This window comes from Denticeps clupeoides, chromosome 12 (assembly GCF_900700375.1).
Source record: "Denticeps clupeoides chromosome 12, fDenClu1.1, whole genome shotgun sequence".
Classification (NCBI taxonomy): Eukaryota; Metazoa; Chordata; class Actinopteri; order Clupeiformes; family Denticipitidae; genus Denticeps; species Denticeps clupeoides.
The window spans coordinates 12,505,221-12,525,538 of NC_041718.1; the positions used below are offsets into that span (position 1 = coordinate 12,505,221).

General features: G+C 44.0%; 1 protein-coding gene across 2 annotated transcripts; it reads right to left on the reverse strand.

The window, feature by feature from the left end:
- Positions 1-1,267: 1,267 nt before the first annotated feature.
- phf2 (PHD finger protein 2) lies at positions 1,268-19,826 on the reverse strand. Of its 2 annotated transcripts, none has more exons than XM_028997475.1 (22): positions 19,555-19,826; positions 15,257-15,342; positions 15,022-15,136; positions 14,637-14,797; positions 14,129-14,270; positions 13,622-13,808; positions 13,181-13,343; positions 12,921-13,008; positions 12,247-12,353; positions 10,656-10,747; positions 10,420-10,509; positions 9,403-9,762; positions 9,195-9,308; positions 8,456-8,571; positions 8,188-8,366; positions 7,886-7,953; positions 6,619-6,785; positions 3,999-4,252; positions 3,000-3,095; positions 2,556-2,665; positions 1,664-1,943; positions 1,268-1,519 (listed from the first exon to the last, which is right to left on the reverse strand). In XM_028997475.1, exons 1-22 carry the CDS (start codon positions 19,653-19,655, stop codon positions 1,431-1,433), a joined length of 3,165 nt encoding a protein of 1,054 aa, XP_028853308.1. In that variant the 5' UTR covers positions 19,656-19,826; the 3' UTR covers positions 1,268-1,430. The 2 variants fall into 2 exon arrangements, with proteins under 2 accessions (XP_028853308.1, XP_028853307.1); XM_028997474.1 differs by having other exon boundaries at positions 3,999-4,273; positions 19,555-19,825.
- Positions 19,827-20,318: the final 492 nt, after the last annotated feature.

Sequence of the window (20,318 nt, forward strand, 5' to 3'; positions counted from 1 at the left end):
TTGTCTAAAACATAATTCAAAAGTAAGGACTATTTCTATATCTTTATATATACTTTTTGTTTATAATTAGCAAAAACTAGAAAAATGTATAATGAAGTATTAAGGAAAAGGATACAAAAAGTAGTCTTTTAAAAAGCTATATACAAGCTACATTCTACATACTGTACTGTGAAGCAATATAAATACATATTTCATTCTAGGGAAACTGGTGCTGCCTGTGAAACAAAGAGATTGAGAATGAGAAAGTATCCCCATGTAGTGATAGATTGAAGTGGATGAGGCTTATCATCTAAGATAAAAGGTCCCATGGAATTCATGTTTTAATTCATTATCTCCCCGTTCTAACATTCTACTTCCCTAGCAATTTTCTGCAGAGAAATGGATAAACCGTACAGTTGGTGAAATTAGTCCTATCATTTCAAAACAAGAAATGTAAAATGTGAGTAAATGTAAAAAAAAAAAAAAACACTCGTAATGTGTTTTCCTATTGTAAAATGACATGTGCATTATTGTATAAATATTGTAACAAAATGGACAAAAAAATCCAGTTCCACAAAACAAAAAAAAAAAAAAAAAAAAAAAAAAAAAAAAACTCAAATGATCAACAGAGGCAATAGTTTTAAACAAAAGTAACAGACAAATGAATTTTTCATAATCATTTAAAAAAAACATTTAACACAATTCACAATATTACTTCATTTTTGTGCTTCACTGGTGTTTTGTAAGTGCCTTTTGGCTTAAGACTACCTATGACATGTACAAAATATATTAGGACAATAAATATGATCACTGATAGTGCTTAGCAAACAGAGGTAAAAGAAATATATAATAAAAAAAGGATAGTAGTGCCTTCGTCTGGGCTTCTTAAAGGGCAAATTCGGAGTGCTAACGTGTCCAGGGCAGTAAGTGTGTAAAACACTTCAATACTCAATAAAACATCGCAATTTTCTCATCTGTGAGACTCGGTCTGAATCAGAAGGTACGATGATAAGCCACATCCAAAGAGCAGGAATGAGTTCCTATTATTACACCCCCCCAACCCCTAATTGTCCTGCATGCGACTGGGTACATGCAAGGGATACTTTCTACATCTTGGAATGACTGCTATGTATTTTATTACACTTTAGCAACCCCTGATAAAATGACAGCTGTAGGAAAATGAGACAAATTCTTCTTAAAAATATTAATAGCAGGTATTCTGTACACTTTTAATATCTGAAAGTTATAAAGTATAAGTAGAGGCAAAAACCTATTTGAACTATGTTCCTTTTTTTTTTTTTTTTTTTTTTTTTAGAATTCGAAACTGTGTGACTTTGCTTCTGTCCCCTTGCTGTTTCTGTTTTCCTCTGCTGACTTTGACCAATGGCAGGGGTTGAGTTTGGCCAGTCCATGGGTCCGTATAATCAGGAAACAGTATTACACTCCCATGGCTACAGAAGGAGCTTCCCGTTCCGGTGGATCTTTAAGATCTTACCCAGTCTCTGTTTGGCTGTCGCCATGCCTTTCTTTAACCGTTTGGCTGAAAGTAAAAGGAAATAAAATATTATAAAGAAATAAAAAAATAAAGTCTGTACATTATGAACATGCATAATTAACATAAATACAGTTTTACTAGCCATATAGGAATATAGACATGCAATTAGCCCAGTGCTAACACACTCACCTTTAGCGTCAGCTGAGATCCCGCGCTCCCCCTTTGCTGTCGAGCTGTTGTTTTGAGATGACGTGGAAGGTCGTCTCTGGGTGAGGAAGACCCCTGGTGCCATGGGTTGGGAGCCCCCTGCCGTCTTGCCAGTCCCAGTGCTGTACTCGTGGTCTGCCAAGCTGCCCTCCTGTGAATCCGGAGGTTCCGGAGAACTGCTGTCCTGAGATATTTTTGGGGGCTCCTCCACCATCACAGCCTTCTTTTTGGGGCTCTTCTTTTTCTTCTTCTGCTGTTCCTCCTTTAAAGAAAAAAAAGAAAACCCAACTTCTACATTCATATTGTATTTGGATGGCGCAGACTTCACTTATGGATTTTTCATTGATAGTTTACAGATGTGGATTGCACAGAGATCGAAAATAGGCTGATTTAGACTGTAAGGAGAGGAAACACTTCAACAAATGACTACTAATTTGTTGAAGTACTACCTTCAATTCATCACATAGGTCACAGGATTCAAGAGAATCATGCACATAGAGCTCTGGAAAAAATTAAGAGACTCCAGTAACACTTTCTTTTTATATTGCTCAACTGTCTATTTAACATACAACATGTTCTTTATATGGCCAGTCATCAGAAAGCAAGGCAAGCCACTATTAAAAAATATATGTTGCTTTTTGTTGGATTAATTCCCTAGTTCTCAAACCTTTCCTTGTTTGGTAAGATTGGGTTGATCTAATCAGCAGCTCGTCATGCTAAAGGCTTTGAAATTCAGTCAACAGCGTACATGGAACGGCTGCCATAGAAACAGAAAGTGGTCTCTTGTCTCCCCCCCGGTGCCGTATGTCTAAGCTGTATAATGCGGTGTGGGTATAAATTAAAACACAGAGGCATCAGTTCAAAACCAGCTAACCTGATGGGACAATTTGGCCGCAGCGGCTGCCAATCCTGTTTCTATGGATGCCACTCGCGCTCCCTCGCGGGCCGGCCTTTCGTGTCGGGGAACAGTGGGTCCGACGCGTGCTGCAGGAAGAGAGAGAGAGCGAGAACAGACATGGTTGTGTATGTGGTTTGTATTGTCAAGGCTGTACAGCTGTGATGGAATCAGCTGTAAAATATGCGCCACAACCGCACGTAATCTTTGCGACGTTCATCTCAAGACTTGAAGCCATTTGAGTATTTATGTTGGGATGTCATCACAACAGTGTGTGGGTACACATGTTACCTTTCAAACGGCTGTATGAATGAATGACACGGCATTTACTCACAGCGCCAGGGTGTAATTTCAGACCTTCCACATCACTTTTCAATAACCACAAAAAAAAAAAAAAAAAACAGGCCGCCTCTCTCGCTGTACCTGTCGGACTATACGGAGTGTCATCGGAGCTTTTCCTCTTTTTCGACCGAGATTTGAAGATGGGATTATCTTCTTCCGACTCCAGGGATGGGTAGACTGAAACAAACAAAAAGTGCCATCAAACGCACATCTGCGTTCTCATTCCCCAACATCCGCAAACTTTAGGTTCAGGGGAGGGGCGGGGAGGACCGAGCCAGAGGTAATTTCAGAAATTAAGACCAAAATGAGCAATAATATTCCAATTCAAACGGCTATTCATTAAATCATTTCTTACATAACTGCAAACATCGGCCCAGAGTTTCCACTGCATTTGAATACCAGGATTTGCTTTGAAAGGGGGAAAAAAAAGCACGCTGTGGTCGGGATAAAAGTGTGTCGGGCAGCTGTAGGACAGCTGTTCAAGGCTTTCAACCATGCGCTCACACATACACACAGACACACACCTAGGTACTTTGAAATGAGCGCACATTTATTATTCACTGGAACATCGGTGGTAAAAATGCCTTGTTTACAAATGGCCGTGGCATAAAACTGTCCATGTGCGCTCTCTCGCATAGAGAACGTGCGTGCCAGTTATGACTAATTAGCGTTATCAGAAGGCAACAGCTTAAAACTCCACTCTAATGGAATATTAGCAGGCCGCTAATAGTGCTGCTGTTCTTGGAAGAACTTCACAAGGAGTGCATTGCTGAACAAAGTAGCTCAATTGGAACAGCTATTGGGGAAAAGTCCCTCGCCCAAGAATCATCAAAAAGCCTGTCGCTCGCCCCTAATGAGCACTTGTTGGAATCTGAAAGGGTAATCAGCGTGTTGATACAGCACACAGCCACGCTGGGACCCATCTGTTTTCAAGGACACCTGGGAACGCATTTTGCAGCTCCGGCACGCACATCCTGCAACGTCTTGAGAAACAATCATCGCGACGGTCCGCGCCGGTCCTCACTGCGACAGTTGCCAATTTAAGATGAAACATGAACGTAAGGGAAAACAAAAACTTACCATAATCGGAATCCTTAAAGCATGCCTCTAGGTGGTCCTGGTCGTCATCGAACATGTCCGAGCTGTCGACGCTGGCGCTCTTCTGTGTCTTCTTCGGAAGCCGCTTGTTCGGCCGCTTGGCGTTGCCGCCGGCGCCGGAGCCTGATTTTTTGGTGCCTGCCGTGTTGTGGCTGTTGCTCCAGGACTGTTGCAGACAGGAGTCTGAAGACTGCAGGTTAGCCATGGACAACATGCCCTGAATGGCTTCCTGTGTGCTGGGGGATGCAGGTGGCTGACTGTAAGTCCATCAATAAGAAATAACACAACACACGCACATTACTCCAAGTGTCAGTGACAATGAGGCGAAGTCGAGTTAAGGGAGAGAACCAGAGTGATGAGGACCAAGCAAGAGCAGCTAAAGGATGCCGAGATGAGCTGAGGGAAATGGTGAACAATCACTAGAAGCATGATTAACTAGAACCCTCAACAAATAGCACTACCCCTCTACAGTCAGACCACCGACTCTAACTGATGCTAGCACCGAAAAGCTACACGGCAAATATCACAACATAAGCAATAGGGGGTTAGACACTTGCCTATAAACCAGAAGACCAAAAAAAGTCACAGGTTCAGACCCCACTTATTTCCATTGTGCCCAGGGTAGGGCTGCAACAACGAATCGATAAAAATTGATTACTAAAAGCGTTTAATGATCAATTCGTTGTGTCATTTGATTATTTAAAAAAAAAAAAAAAAAGAAAGATACAAGGCCACAATTTGCCTACATCTTAACACGTGGTTTTACGCTAAACGCACATTTTTATTACAAAAAACGCCGCTTTGAACGCTGTTTCTAATGCCTGTCACCTGGTCTCCGCACGTGCTCAACACAGCCACGCGTTACGTGTGCTTTTTTTGCACATGCTAAAACAGACCAGGCGTGACGCCAAGTTGCCGCTGACCAAAGCACCGTCCCCGGGCTCCTGTCATGGCTGCCCACTGCTCACCAAGGGTGACGGGTTAAAAGCAGAGGACACATTTCGTTGTGTCACTGTGTGCTGTGCTGTGTTTCACAGTGACAATCTCATCCCTGCCACATCAACACCATCTGAGTGGCTGTTTTCTGCAGCAAAAGAGCGAGCCCGAGCCAGGAGCATGTGGACATGCTCACATTTTTGCATTGCAATGCAAAGTGTCTTGAATAAAGGGTTGTAAATGAATACTTTTATTATTTATTTATTTTTTAATCCAATTCTTCAATTAATAATAATAATAAAAATCGACAGATTAATCGATTATAAAAACAATTGTTAGTTGCAGCCCTAGTCCAGGGGGACTGTCCCTGTGACTACTGACTGTAAGTCACTATGGATAAGATGCCATAAAATGTAAAATGACATAAAAAAGCCCTAATGACTGATATCAGCGATATAAATAAGTTCTAATTATAATAATGATCGTCAATGTGAGTAAGAGATGGCTACTTAAGGTAACATACCATGTGTGGCTACTTAAGGTAACATACCATGTGTATTACAACTATTGTGTACTGTATCTTAGTGTCTAACTTCAAGCGTTCACTACCCTCAAACCACCAGCAAGAATCAGTATCCAGCAAGCTACTGCAGGAATTAAACAAGAACACACTTACCTGCTAAATGTTAAATTATTAACCATTAGCCATTAGGAACCATTTCAGATATTTTGGCTTACTTTATGGAAACCGGTCTTTTTCCAATTCCTAAAATGAATAATTGGGCCTTGTTCAACATATGGGACCACCAAACTAACCTGATACAAAGAAGAAGTGTGTTAACATCTGTCTCTGGGCAGAAAGCTATGGACGTAGCATGTCCAGATTACCACCTATTAAGTCATTAACCAGTGAGCTGGAACAATGAGAAAACTGCCTGCCTAATGTGGTTATAATTTACCAGAGTCATTTCCTCCCCTGCAATCCTGCAGACATATGTCCGTTCTTAAAACGCAGAAACAAAACAATTCGAGAAATTAACATATTTTCAGGAACGTTTTCCTCCGAGTTTTCCTTCGCCTTTACTTTTTGTTGCTAATTTGCAGCTTTCAGCACAATGGAAGTAGACCATCAAAAACTGACCAAAACAGCAAACAGCAAAATGAAGAGAAATGACCTTGAGCTCAAGTCTGCCTTTTGACAAATTAATAGTGGGGTGGGGGGGGAATCAAACAAACATGTGCTATATATGTAAACTGCAGACAGGACCTGCGTAAACCATTACCTTTTCCAGTGGTTCCTCCTCAATATATGGGAACACAAATACCAGCACATGGTAATATTTATAGCGCCCACGTAAAAAATAATAATTAAGGGATGAGAATGTGATGTTTAGGTTTCAAAGTAAACCAGCTAGGCAAATGCATTTTCGATTTATACTATGGCCACAGCAAAAAAAAAAACTTTTAACAAACTGGTCTCTTATCGCCTAAACCCTATATTTTCGCTTCGTTTAAATGCAATCATTTGCATCCATTTCCATCCCTTGTGCTGCCTTACCCAAAACTACTACTTTCATCTCCAACGTGACAGACGTGGACTGCTGCTAGGCCTGAATGCTGGAGGTGTGATGAAGACAACAGAGATGCTGAGGCAAGGTCGGTCTACCTGTTGGCACTGTAGTCAATTCCGCCGACTTGCTTGCTGGCCTGGAGCAGGTCGAGAATCCCGGCTGCGCTGCCGCCCTTCTTCTTCACCTTCGAGATTTGCCCTTTGGCGTCCGGCTTGGCCTCTGTGTCTATGTGAAGAGATTCTTCATCTGACGAGTCAGCGTTCTGTGTGTACGGGGAGCGACAATAAAATACTAGAAACTCAAGTGTAGAGTTTCAGGTACCAAGTAGCAACACGGGGTTAAGTATATTGGTCATGTATACAGGTAAAGTAGTACACTATTACTACAGTGACATTAATAAGAACATTTACAAAACGTATTACATTTATAGAGTTATATTGTGTGTCCATACACACACACACAGCCACAATAATTTACATTTTAGAACAAAGCTATAAATATAAATAACAAGGAAGGTTATTCGTATGAACAAGACCCACTCTTGACTTCTCTCAACCGCAATCCAGTTAGATAATGGGTCCTGAAAAGCCCCCACCTTGTTCTTTCACTCATGTTAACAATCACCTCATGAAGCGACTTACAATGATGCCACTAGTGTACAAAGTACAAAAGTTTACTCTTTTGTTAATAAATAATTGAATAACTACATAAATATCTTCTTTATTAGATTCTTTGGAAAAAACTCTCACACAGTCTCTGCACTCTGAAACGTTTGACTGAAAGTGTATATCTTCAAAATGCTAATGGTAAACATGCATTATTTGATGTGGGGAACCTGGGATAATATTATAACTAACTCGGCTGTAATGTTCCATGGAAATGTGGCGGCGACTGCTGGAGGTCACGGCGTGGCCTTCAGCAACCACGCGGGTATCTTGCTGTGGCTGCTTTTCTCACTCGCAGGCAACTCGCACACCAGCCATTTCCCTAATCAGACTGCGGTGATGCCTGGATCACCGCGGCAGCCTTCTGCCTTTAATTCTGCCAGTGTGTTATTTTAAGCCCGGACATTAAGGGAGAATTACTGAAGAGTCCAGGCCATCGGAACCAGGCTGAGAGTGAAACGCTCTCATGTGAGCTCTATTGGTACATCGGACTGGCTTTTAAATGCAACCATGAGGATATCATTAGCTCAACAAATAGTCACTCTGATTTCGATTCCGGGGTTTCTCATGCACTAAGATGTAAATATCAGGCTCTGATTTCCATAATGGGTTGTGGATGTCAGTAGTCTAATGCACCAGAAGTGCCGGGCTTACGATTAACGAGTGCAACGATGAATTTAAAGGACATTAAACTTACCTTCATAACCGAAGGTTGAAGCTTTGGCTTTTTGGAAGGCTGAATGGGCTCTTTGATGTTTGATAAAACTGGCAAACAAGAAAAGGCAGTGAATACGTTCCATTCGCAAAAGGCGGAACTTTGAAGACAAACTTGGCCTTGATCTGTTTAAGGCAGATCAGTGCTCATTTCCTGAGATCAATGTCCATGTTACAATTCATGTTCTCTGATGGGTTAGCTGCAAAAAAACTGTGGAACTAAAAAATAAAAAATGCCGTACACACACACTGAGCAAAAGTGTTCTGAAAGGGGTGAAAACTCACAGGATAAGTCTCTCTTCACTGCATTCTTTTTTCTCCTGATGGGGAACTCGTCGATCTTGAGCTCTCCTTCATCTGAGACGTACTCATACTCATCCCTCACGGGTTTAGCTTTGTCCTCCTTCAGGTTTTGCAATGATCCGAAAACTGTTGAGTTCGTCTGAGCCTTGAGGGTCTTTGAACTATACGGAGATAACGCAGCGATAAGTATTCAATAAATCGTTATAAAACCGTGCAGTGGTTTGAACAAAAAATATGTTAACTTCCGTACCCCAGCAATTTCTTGTTTGACATCGAAAATGCAAATTTGTACTCCTTGTTTCCTAGGGATGACCTTTCGAATTTGTGCTCTTCCTCCATTTTCAGTAAAGAGTCGGGCTTGCTGTTCTGTAAAATTAAACAGGAAGCAAATTCAACTTTCATATTCATAATACACTCCTCTCAGGAGCAAGGGTATGAGTATGTTTCAAGTGGCTTTTTCGTTCACAAAAAAAAAAAAAAAATCCAATCAAGGTTCCCCTCCATCTGCAAATATTTGAGGAGAAGCTAAAGAGCACTGGGATCAAGAACCTTGGAGTGGCTGCAAACATTCCTGAGCCCCTTGGCATTGAATTTTCGGCTAAACGAAGGCCCTGCAATTCCGTAGACTGAAACTGAGCCCTCACACATGCAGCGGCAATGACATGCATTTTTTATCCTACGAAAAGAAGGCACATGTAAATGCTTATCATCATTTAATGGCACTAGGTAAACCACGGGTGGGGCGACTCTGATGAGCCTCAGGCAGTTACTTCTGCTGATTGCTTTGATCTCTGATGTGTTAATCAGGTCCGAACATTCCGGAATTCCTCGGTGCCACTTTCTGTAACTGCTCTTGGATTGATTTTGAGACAAGGCCAACATAGCTTTAATCTAGTTTTGCATTAAATGCTCATTACGTGCTTGTTGCCCTCTGTTCACACCACCCCCGCCGCGTCTTTAAAACATGACAGTCACTTGCCAACTGTTACCTTATACTTCCACTTCGCCTCCGTCTTGTTCTTGTTGTGTTCTCGCATTTCAAACTTTTCAACATTATTCTTGTTTGCTTCTTTGTCAATAACGCTCATTACGCCCTTCACAGGCTAAGGAAAAAAAAAACCCCATTCGGTCAATAACATGACATTCATCAATCATGTATATTTTTGACTGGAAGCCCAGCAGGTCAGGCCCACCCACCTTGACTTTCTTCGGCTGCTCCATCTTGGTCAAAACGTCCTTTGCATGGGACTCAAGTGCTGCCAGACTGGAAGGTTTTGGTGGGATGACGCTTTCTTTGGACTTCTTTGCTTTTTTCTTCCCTCCCTCTTTTATTTTCGGTACTTTAGGGGGCTTGGGTGCCTTAGGCATTTTGGGTGGCTTGGGCGGTTTTGGGGGCTTGGGTGGCTTGGTGGCTTTCTTCCTGGCTGGTTTGTCCCTGGGGGGTGTGGACTCTTGGTCAGGGGACGATGGGTCCTCAAGATCTGGAGGTGCAGAGGGGGCTTCCTCAGCTGGGACCTTAGTGCTGCTGGGTTCCATTTTTATGGCTTTAGTTGCATTCTGAGAGAAATCAGAAAAGACACTTCTGATTAATTAGGAATAGATCTGATACAACATTTTCATATGAAACAATGACCATAACAAGCAATGTATATCAAAAGCTATTGTCCCCCATTTTACCCATAATTATACTACACAATACATCAAACAAAAAGAATAATGAAAATGTGGTATGTGTGAGAATCACTTAAGTTTGTGGTCGACCTATTTTAGCTGATTAAAGGCAGTTTCATTACCCAATAATAATTGGCCAATATAATTTAATAGTTTGCACTATATTTTGCACTAAATCATTATCATTAATTGATGAGAAATTTAACAGCTCTAGACATTCTAGTTGTGTTTATATTTGTAGATTTGTGCAATTTCATCAAAATTACCAATTTGAATATCATTTGATATAATTATGATATTGTATGGTATCTCAAACAAGTTGACATTACATCAGTCAACTCTGCTCTCTAAATATCAGACCTGCTCAATGACGAATCCATATCGTTCCACGGCCGATCTCAATTCATCTGCCAAACAAAACTGCCTATGGAACAATTCTGACAGTGTAGATTATAAGGTATAACTCTCGTGTCACTTTTGATTCATCATTTTCACTCTTTTTTTTTTTTTTCGCGCTCAATCGAGGTAGCTGCTTCTTCTCACCTCACAGATTCGAATCTCTTTGGCAAGGTCTTTAATGAGCTGCGTCGGTTTCATGTTTTCTGGAAGCTCATCCTCGTGTTCCAGAAGGGCCTGTAATTACAGCAAGCGGCTGTCAGTCAAACGTAATGAAGAGAAAACCAACATACAGAGATAGGCGCCACTTTCCATACTCCAAAATCAGACATAATCGTTTTCTTCCCCCACACTGTTTCCTGGCCATGATCTGATGACGTTACCTGTTTTTTAGTCCATGACCTGAAGGCTCCGTTGATTATTTTGGCACCATGTACCAAATATGGAGCTGGCTGCTTATTTGCCTTGTGTAAACCTTAAAAAAAAAAAAAAGAAATAACCTTAATGCAATAAGAAAAAGGTGAGGCAGAGGAAGCATATATCCGCTTCTGATAAATAATGAAATCCTGTCAACATGTCATATGATTATACCACTAAATATGCTTTGGATTGAGGGCCCCAAAAAGTCTTCTAAAAGGTCAGAAAGCTTTATGTAAAAATAATTTATTACACTGGACTGGATACTCAGCCACTTTGGGAAATGCATCCCACGCTGCATTTAAATGAATAACATGAACGCAACATTAAAAATATGGGCAGGGCTGGCACTGCCTGCACCCAAGTGCTGGACAACACACACACACACACACACACACAACTTTGAAGGATGGTCCAGCCATCTGAGCGTCGGATCACGCAGACATTTGGCTGCAACAAATCCGGCAAAATTAAGCAACCACAAAAAATGGTGGAAATATAAACACATAGTCCAAGGCCAGATGAGGCGAGGTTTAAACACAAGCTTGTAATGGAGCAAGTGATTCTGAACGGGCCTGGGCTTTTGAAGCTAATCATCTGTGAACTCGGCAAGGCACCGATCTAATGACTGAAATAATACTGGAACAACCAGGCCCTCATCTGCGTGGCAGACCACTGTCAGGAACACGCACGGAGACGGGTGGGAGACAGGAGGTGGAGGGAGATGGCTAGGAATCCGACTGTCCCGTGACACACTAGATCTACCCATAAACCCCGGGGTCGAGATTTCATGAGCTGCGTTAACATGCAAGTAGGTGCTAAAGGGGCCTAAGGGCAACGACGATGTGATATTCACACACGCGCTGACACTGAGTAAAGAGGGTGGGTGAGCAAATTGACAAGATATCAGCAGACAGCAGCTGTCAACAACCAGCAAATCCACAAGTAGGTTTGAACTCTTGAAACTCTTATAGCTCCCGCAATTTTTTTACAGGGCATTAAATCAATACATTGATGTTAGGTTGCTAAATTAAATTTAACGTTAAGTGTCTTGCTCTGGGATACAATGGCAGTGAGTGTGATTTGAACGAGTGTCTTACCCACTAGGCTACTACCACCATGTCATACATGTAAACGGGATACTGATCCTTCACCGGAACTCAGAAACCTCTTCATGTTACTTTTACTGTTTTACTGTCTAGTGCTGCAGTGCAGCTTTATATTCATCTCTATTATGTCTATATGTCATATATTACAGATCTGTATATGCATTTATACATATAAAAAAAGTGTATATATACACCACACACAGCCTATGCTCATTATTATATTTCCTCTTTTTTGAAAGCTTTCTCATCATTGCTTTAATATACAGTACAGGGGTACATATTTGAAAACATTGTTATACTTCTTGAATCTTGAACCACTATGCATGACTATGCTACAAAAGATAGTAAAGTTTGATAATGTATAATTGCTTACTTTAATTCAGATGGGAGGCATTGATATATAGTTTCTGCAGAGTTCTGGCTCAAACGAACGCATGTAAATTCTTACCTTTGAATCGCTCCAGTAGGTGCCGGCCCACGTACCAGCATGCCGTTTCAAAGTTTGGAAAGGGAGTGAGGCTGGCGACCTTCAATCGTTTTTCTATTTCATATGCCCTGAAAAACACACAGCGGCATTCCAAAAAAAAAAAAAAAAGTGACTTAATGAAACCGCACGGAAAAGCAGGGCCGATTTTCGCAGATGTGAGAAGTAGTGTGCGTCCGAGGGGCTGAGGTTCCCAAACGATGTGAAATGCGATATTTACTTAAGCTGTAACTACTTTCTCCTTCGCACAGTCTGCGTGGGTTCGAGCTGGAATGGCGGGGCTTTGACCTCTGGGCAGCACTCGAGAATGTAAACGCTGCCTACTGCCAAGCATGAATGCGGTTGCGTCTATTACACCAAGCTGGCTTTAAGTTAAACATGGGCCCAGATAAACATGTGAGATTAGCCAAAAGTAAAAGAAAACGTGATGCACTAATAGTACTGTCAGAGTGTCAATGCAAAAAAAATCTATCCCAAAGAATAAGCCAAGTCGTAATGAGCCACTATTATTCAAAATCTGTAAAAACACATTTTCAGCTATTATTTCAAACTTTTATAATGAGAAGTCATTGTCAGGAGAGCGAAATATGAGTCCAGTAGAAACAATGATGGTGTGCTGCAAAACCCATTATGCTAACCTCATCTGCATCTCCACACTCAAATTGTGGACAAAGTGGCCAGAGAAGGCCAAGCAGTCCACAGGAGTCAGTATTGCATTAATCCATCCTGGAAGAAAACGACAAAAGAAAAGAAGAGGAGTCAGTAGAACATACCACCAACCAGAAGCTACCCATAAACGATGTCATTTTCAGGCACCCGGCCACCTACTGAAGATCCTGAGTGGACACCTCAAGCATAACTTAGCAAAGCACTTCTAGATTCTATACAGGAACCTCACCTGATGGAATGAATAGAGTTTGGCCCTGCTTCAGCGTGCATTTGTAACACTTGTCCACCTGGTCTGCGAAGAACATCTCGGTGTGATTGGACGAGGATCTCCATCGCTCATACAGGGAAAGGTTAGCAGAGGTGGGCTTTATCAGGAAGAAGATCTTCTCCCCCTGAAAAGACCATGGCGGCAACCATTTAAATGCAAACCGCTTTCACCTCAAAGCAGATGAATCAGTGCTAAGGCTGTTCTCTTTTTTTTTTTTTTTTTTTGTACCTCAAGAGGAGAGAAACATTAAACAGCCTGAGACTTCTCTCACAAGCTAGCAGCATTAGCAAGCAATGCACCAATCAATACAAAAAACATTAGATGCTATTCATTTTTGATGCAGTTTTCACTTCATCTCCCATAACATTCCAACTTCATTTCCTGTTCACCAAAATAAATTACCTTTAGAACATGGTACCAGACAGAAGCACCTCCGCATTCGATATGGAAGTCTGTGTAGCTGTCCTTCACACAGATCAAACAGTACTTGGTCACCTTTGGCTTCCCAAGTAAAGCGTCATCGGGCCAGTAATTCTCCACCCATGACAGCCTTCGGACGATCTGCGGGCTCTCCACAATGCTGTCCATCCTTTAAGTTTAATAACAACACACAGCAATTCAGTAGATATTCTAACTCTAATCTACCTGTATATTGCAAAATATCACAATGCACCATTAAGAAAGAAAGAAATTCACTCAATTCCAGGAATAAAAACGCTATTTTAACATGATGCAACATTATAACTGCCAGTTAATTGCCACAAAAGATCATATGATACTGTTAAATATGTAAGAAAATTTAGAATGTCAGTTCCATATTGCCAATTGCATATTTTTATTCTAATGATTTTAGTACAATCTGGCTGTTTAGCATTCAATATAATGTGGGCTGTAAAATATATCACATACCTAGTGTCAGAAAATTCTAAGTTGATGACACTGAGGACTTTCTTTCGGTTTGTGCTGTAGTAGTAGTCAACAAACTCCTTCAGCTTCATTTTGCTGTCAGTCTGTTTAGTGACATCCACAACATCGACAGCAACATCTGGACCTACATGAAAAACCGCATGAAAGTGTTATTTTGCATAAACCACGCAGATCAAATCCATGCAGATATTCTCTCTCAATATAATAAAATGGATAAAAGAGAAAAGTTTACTATGTAAAATATTACTAATAGTTTTAATCAGCCTCTGGCGCCCCCTTGAGTACAAGACTAAAACCTATTAAGACTGACAAATACATGTCAATGTGAGTAACATTAACTCTTCTATTGGAGTAGGATCTGTCAGAACATTCAGAACCTGGTATGTCTTTAAATGTATTTTTATTAACCTATATTCTTATAGCCTCTTTCTAATCATGTCATTTCAACTCAGTAAAGGAGTACAACTATAGGGAAAAATGTTTTTCATACCAACATAATTTTCTACATCACTGACGTAGAATGTAGGGGCTGGCATGGATATCCCCAGGCCATCTTTCTTCAGCACCAAAATAGGTTCAGAGAAACAGTTTTCCTCCAGATAGTCCATCGTCAGCTGACTTCCAGTCAGCTTGACCACTACATCTTCAGAGCTACAATAAAGAGACATTAACTCCATAAAAAATTTGCAATAAGTCTGGAAAAGTAATTATATTTTATCCAGCTTGATGCTAAGGTTAGTGTTCACAGTCTCTCCATAACTGGTCTTAGAGCGCCATCTTCTGACAGCCTTATGAAGTGCACATTTGTAAATGTAAGGACTGCACTGCTACACTACGATGTTCTTCTTTATATTTTCAAAGGAATTTTACTTCACCTGGGGAACGTCCTACTGCGCAGCTCTTTTATGAAGACCTGACTGCCATTTTGAACTGGTTTGACATCTGTGCTCTGCCCTGTGTCATGCTTGTTCCAGCTCTTTTTCTTTTTCACTGAAACGGAATGGGGAAAAAAAACAATAAAATGCATTTAAATCTCAAAACAAGAAAGATTCACGAACCATTTTAAGTAACGATAAGCCTGTTTTTACTCATGTAGCGAGAAGAACTTACATGTAGATTTTCCATGGGTCTTCTCGCAGTTTGGACAGTGATAAATGTCGATGTCTGGAGCGTCATCCTCATCGACCCCAACACAGCTGACCGACAAAGTACAGTAATATTACCATTCAAAATGATAAAATAAGATAGAAATCAAAGTGTTTTAAAGTGCCACTAACGTACAAACAGCAAACAGGTGCACATTCATATCACGTTTATCACTCCAGTCAGATAACCTGTTTTTAGTTCTAGTGTATGTATATATGAGTATTCCCTGAGCACCCCTAATATCCCCATCAAATTCGAAAATAATTATATCATATTCACTTCATATTGTTATAACATACTAACAACGTACTAATCCTACCTGGCCGCACGTGAAAACAAGTATTTACAACACAGGAGGAGAGTATGTGAGCGGCCAGCATGTTGAGTTTTAGCATCTGGTGTTATTTAGCGTTATTCTCCCAGCATTCCTGGTTCCATTTTGTGGTGGTAAATGGAAGTCATTTGTTATAAATCCAACAGTCGTGGCCAAAGAGAATGACACAAAGTTTTGAGAAAGACAAATACTGGTTTTCACGAAATTTGCTGCTTCCGTTTTTAATGATGGCAATTTGCATATACTCCAGAATGTTATGAAGAGTGAATTACAAAATCCCTCTTTGCCATGAAAATCTAACTTAATCCCCCCCATTTCCACTGCATTTCAGCCCTGCTGAGATAATTTCAGTGATCTTCCCGTTAACACAAGTGGGGGTGTTGAGGAGCACAAGGCTGGAGATCGTTCTGTCCGGTTGGTTGAGTTAGAATAGGAGACTGGATGCTTTAAAAGGAGGGTGATGCTTGAAATCATCGTTCTTCCTCTGTTCACCAGGAATGCACCGGAATGGCAGCAGGCAGGTGTGAGTAGACCCGCACACACAGTGAGGCAAAGACTTTTGGAGGATGGCTTTCCGGATGTTCGGGGGCATCTGGAAAAATGACTGTCCGGAGACGAAATGGTGAGCGCTACCATCAGTCCTGTCTCGTGGCAACAGTAAAGCCTCCTGAGACCATTCATGTGTGGGGCTGCTTCTCCTCCAAGGGAGTGGGATCACTCACAATTTTACCCAAGAACACAGCCATGAATAAAGAAACATCCTCCGACAGCAACTTCTCCCAACCATCCGAGAACAGTTCGGTGAAGAACAAGGCCTTCTCCAGCATGATGGAGCATCGTGCCACAAGGCCAAAGTGAGAACTAAGTGGTTTGGTGAACAAAACATTGAAATTTTGGGTCCATGGCCAGGAAACTTCCCGGACCGAACTTGTGGTCAATCCTCAAGAGGCGGGTGGACAAACAAAAACCCACAAAAAAAACACCGATTGTGAAGGAATGGGTCGCCATCAGTCAGGACTTGGTCCAGAACTTGATTGACAGCACGCCAGGGCGAGTTGCAGAGGTCTTGGGGAAAGAAAGGGCCGACACTGCAAATATTGACTCTTCGAAGTAAAAGCCTTTGAAACGTATAAAATGCTTGTAATTGCACTAGTAACGTGAAGTGATCGTCACATGTGATACGCTGCAGCACAGCACACGGTGCACAGAGTGAAATTTGTCCTCTGCATTTAACCCACCACTGCCCACGACTGACAGAAAGATCTAAATACACTGAAGCAGCAAACTTTGTGGAAAAAAACAGTATCTGTGGTTCTCAGAACTTTTGGCCACGGCTGTGGAGAGCCAACGCAGCTGCATTCTACGCAGGACGTCTTCGTCCACAAGGTCCAACGGCGGATTCCTTCCACGAGGTGGCCCCCGGATCTCCGTCCCAGAGCGCACATTGAGCTGGGAGGCTCCGGCGTGGGTGATGTTACAGCCGTACACTACGCCACAGGGTGTCCCAGACGGGGTCAAATGAGGCTTTGGGTGGGGCTCTCCCAGTGAACGAACGCGTTCTCCGTCCCACTTACGCACGCTGTCGTGCTCGTACTCGGGGGGACAAGGGGACATTTGCACACTTTCTGTGCCTTTAATCCCTCAGAGCGTAATCTGCAACTGGGTTCGTCTGGAAACGGTCAGCGGCCGCACCAGACGGCGTTCGCGTGACATCACGGGCCGCGTAGCGCAACCAGCCGCCTCGCGTGGTAAACCGAGACCCTGTCCTCGAGTTACACGGCTGTTTACACCAGGGACTCCTTTTTTCGCCGGCTGCATTCCGCGCAGCATCTCGACGGGCCCCGGGCCTCTCGCGCCGCTGAGCGATTCGGCTCCGCCTCTTTGCAGCCTCGCGTCCGGCCGTCGCAACCGAAACGCGGACCAGACCGAGATGGGAACCGTGGCGCTACTGCCGACGTCATGACGACGCAACCAGCAAACCTGATTAGCATGTCAACAGGAGGCAACTTCCGAACACGGAGGCCTTGCTAGAAATCCGGGTCAATATTCCTGGGCTGACTTTGTAAATGATGCGATTGATTGATTGATTGATTGATTGATTGATTGATAAGGCTGCAGTCTATGGAGCAATTAGGCAGGCTGTGGAAAAGGCACAGAAAACATTAATGGAATAAGTGGACGTGGAAAGGGAGGGAGGGAGGGGGGTACCCTATACTGATCAATCGATCAACACCCCGGAGTGGTGTGACTAAGCAAAGTCTATCCCAAAGCTCCGGGCTGATCCCGGTTACGGTTTTTCTTCCCCACCCCGGTGCAGGGGGACACAAATCCGAGCCGCAGCTACAGGAAGCACGCAGAGGCGGAATAGTGCTGACGCGGCGTGCCGGAGGACAAGGTTACTCCCCCCCGCCACCGCCCACGGCATCGTCGTCGTCACTCATTAACACCCGAGAGGGCCGAGACGCACCGACACCGGAGTACCGACAGCCGTTCTGGCAGTGCCCGTCGGGACAGGGAAGGTGATGCTTTCACTGCACAAAAGGTGACAGCGGTGACAGGGTCGTCACCCCCCCCCCACGTCTAAAGGCTAATGGTGCGTTTGCGATCGTCTTAAGCACATTTCCGGTCACTATGACAGGCTCACAGGCCACAGGAAATAAAAGGCCCAGGACGGTGAAAAACCTCCCCAATCCTGCCCCCCCCCCCCCCCGTGCTCTTGACCTGCCGCACAAATTACAAAGTTGATTCGAATTAAGGAATGGCCGGAGTGAAACGTTTCAGGGAGGCTTCGGGATTCCCTGTGGCTGCAGGGCAGGAGACCTTGTCTCTGTTCAGGCGACACGGCTGCGACCTTCCAGCATCTTGCATCCTGTTGGCGGCCCTGACGACGCGCTCCACGGCGACAACGACTTGCGATTCGGAGGAAGCTAAATTAAAGCCTAGCACAGATGTCGCTTATTCACAAGCCAAAGCGCCGAGTCGATTCTTGTCAGAGTTGCAACACGACAGCGTCGCAAGTTTTAAATTGTGTCTTAAGTTATGGGGCTAAACGTAATTTCTACGCGCAACGGGGACGACGAAGGGGTTCACGCTAAACGCGCGTAAATATCGCGGTCCGTCTCACGCGTTATAGCGCCTCGGCGTGCGCGATAAGTTCATTAAAAGTAAAGTGGACGTGAGACGGGCGCCGGGGTCGAGACAAAAAAGCAGCTCCCACCCACCCACCCATTATCCCGCTGCGCTAACTCGTCCACGCAGCTGTCATTGCGTTCCGTGTTTTTTTTTTATTTTTTTAGCGGAGTTAAACCCGACGTGTACGCGAACCACCGCCGCACCCACGGGAGTCTTTATCGCCGGTCTGTTATAACATTGTCGTCATTATTCACCACCCTGGGACCCGGCTTCGACCTGCAGCGGTCTGGTGCCGTGCAGCTATTCTTCAGCCCGGAGCGCCATTCGACGACCGGGGGGAGATATCGCGATATCTCGCTGCCATCAAGTAAAAATAAAAGATTAAAAAGCTAAAAACGGAAGAAAGGGACGACGAAGGGTCGCGCGTATGCACCGAGAAGCGGGCGAGGGACGCGGCCAGTCCGCGGCTAGCGCGATCCCGGCGCGGAGAGATCACGCCCCGCCGACGGTCCGCGGACCTTCATGATTCTCGCGGACGCGAGAATTACACGAAGCCGAGAAACCGAGCGCGGCGGCCGCCTAATGTCTTCCCCCCCCCACCCGCGTTCTTTCCTTCCCTCGTTAACAAAAAAGCGTCCCCGCCGAAGCCAGCTAAATATAACTCCGCCTTCTCCTCCGAGCGGCCTCGCTCCTCCGGCGGGCGAAGGCGCAGACACGCACACGGCGGAAAAAAACAAGCGCCAAAATGGCGCGCAGGCGGCCGGGGAAGGGCGAGGAGAGGCGGCCGCGCGTTTACCTGCCGTGGAACCAGTCCTTGCAGGCGTCGCACTCGATCATAAACTGGGTCACGTCGTAAGGTAACCTGCAGACGCAATACACTGGCGCGGTCGTCGCCATGTTAGATCGGTCCACGACAGCGCCGGAGAGACGGGGCAGCGGGAGCCCTCCTGCAGCCAAAATTGCAATATGAAGATCTCGCCGGCCCCCCCCGCCACCGCTCCAGAACCAGGCTTGCGGCTCCTCTGGACATAAATTCAAAATCCACGAGTCCGGTCCGGGTCCGATGGTGCATTTGAAAAAAGAAAAAAATGAAAAAAAAAAAAAAGGCGGAAAAAATGAGAGTGGTAACAGGAGGAGGGAAAAAGAAAAAGGAAAAAAAAAAAAAAAAAAAACCCTCACAATCGGGCCGCCGACGGAGCGCCGAGCGTATATAGTTTCCTGAAGTGCATTATTACGTGCGTGGCCCCCGGTGACCGTACAGTACCGAGACTTCCACGGGTCTCGGCAGGAACGCGTATCCTCTCATTGCGGCGATCCGAGCGTCATTAGCGCTGCAGCTGTTTCGCGGGGGATCCCGGGACCGCGGGAAGAGGAGAGAGGGAGAGAGGGAGGGAGGGAGGGAGGAAGAGAGACGACGACTACGACGACGCCGCCGGGGATCTCCGCAGCCGGGACCGGCGTTACAGCAGTTTTTCTGTCGGCGTGACATCACAACAACGCGGCCAACAGCGCCAATAAAAACAGATTATTATTATTATTATTATTATTTTTTTATCAGAT

Bases quoted from the DNA above. Each gene is read 5' to 3' on its own strand.
- phf2 (XM_028997474.1), bottom strand. From the start codon at position 19,655: ATGGCGACGACCGCGCCAGTGTATTGCGTCTGCAGGTTACCTTACGAC. The intron at 13,344-13,621 runs GTAATTTATTTT...TGGTCTTTTCAG, and splicing joins TCTGGTACCATGTTCTAAAG to GGGGAGAAGATCTTCTTCCT. The intron at 4,274-6,618 runs GTAGACCGACCT...ATGGACTTACAG, and splicing joins ATTGACTACAGTGCCAACAG to TCAGCCACCTGCATCCCCCA.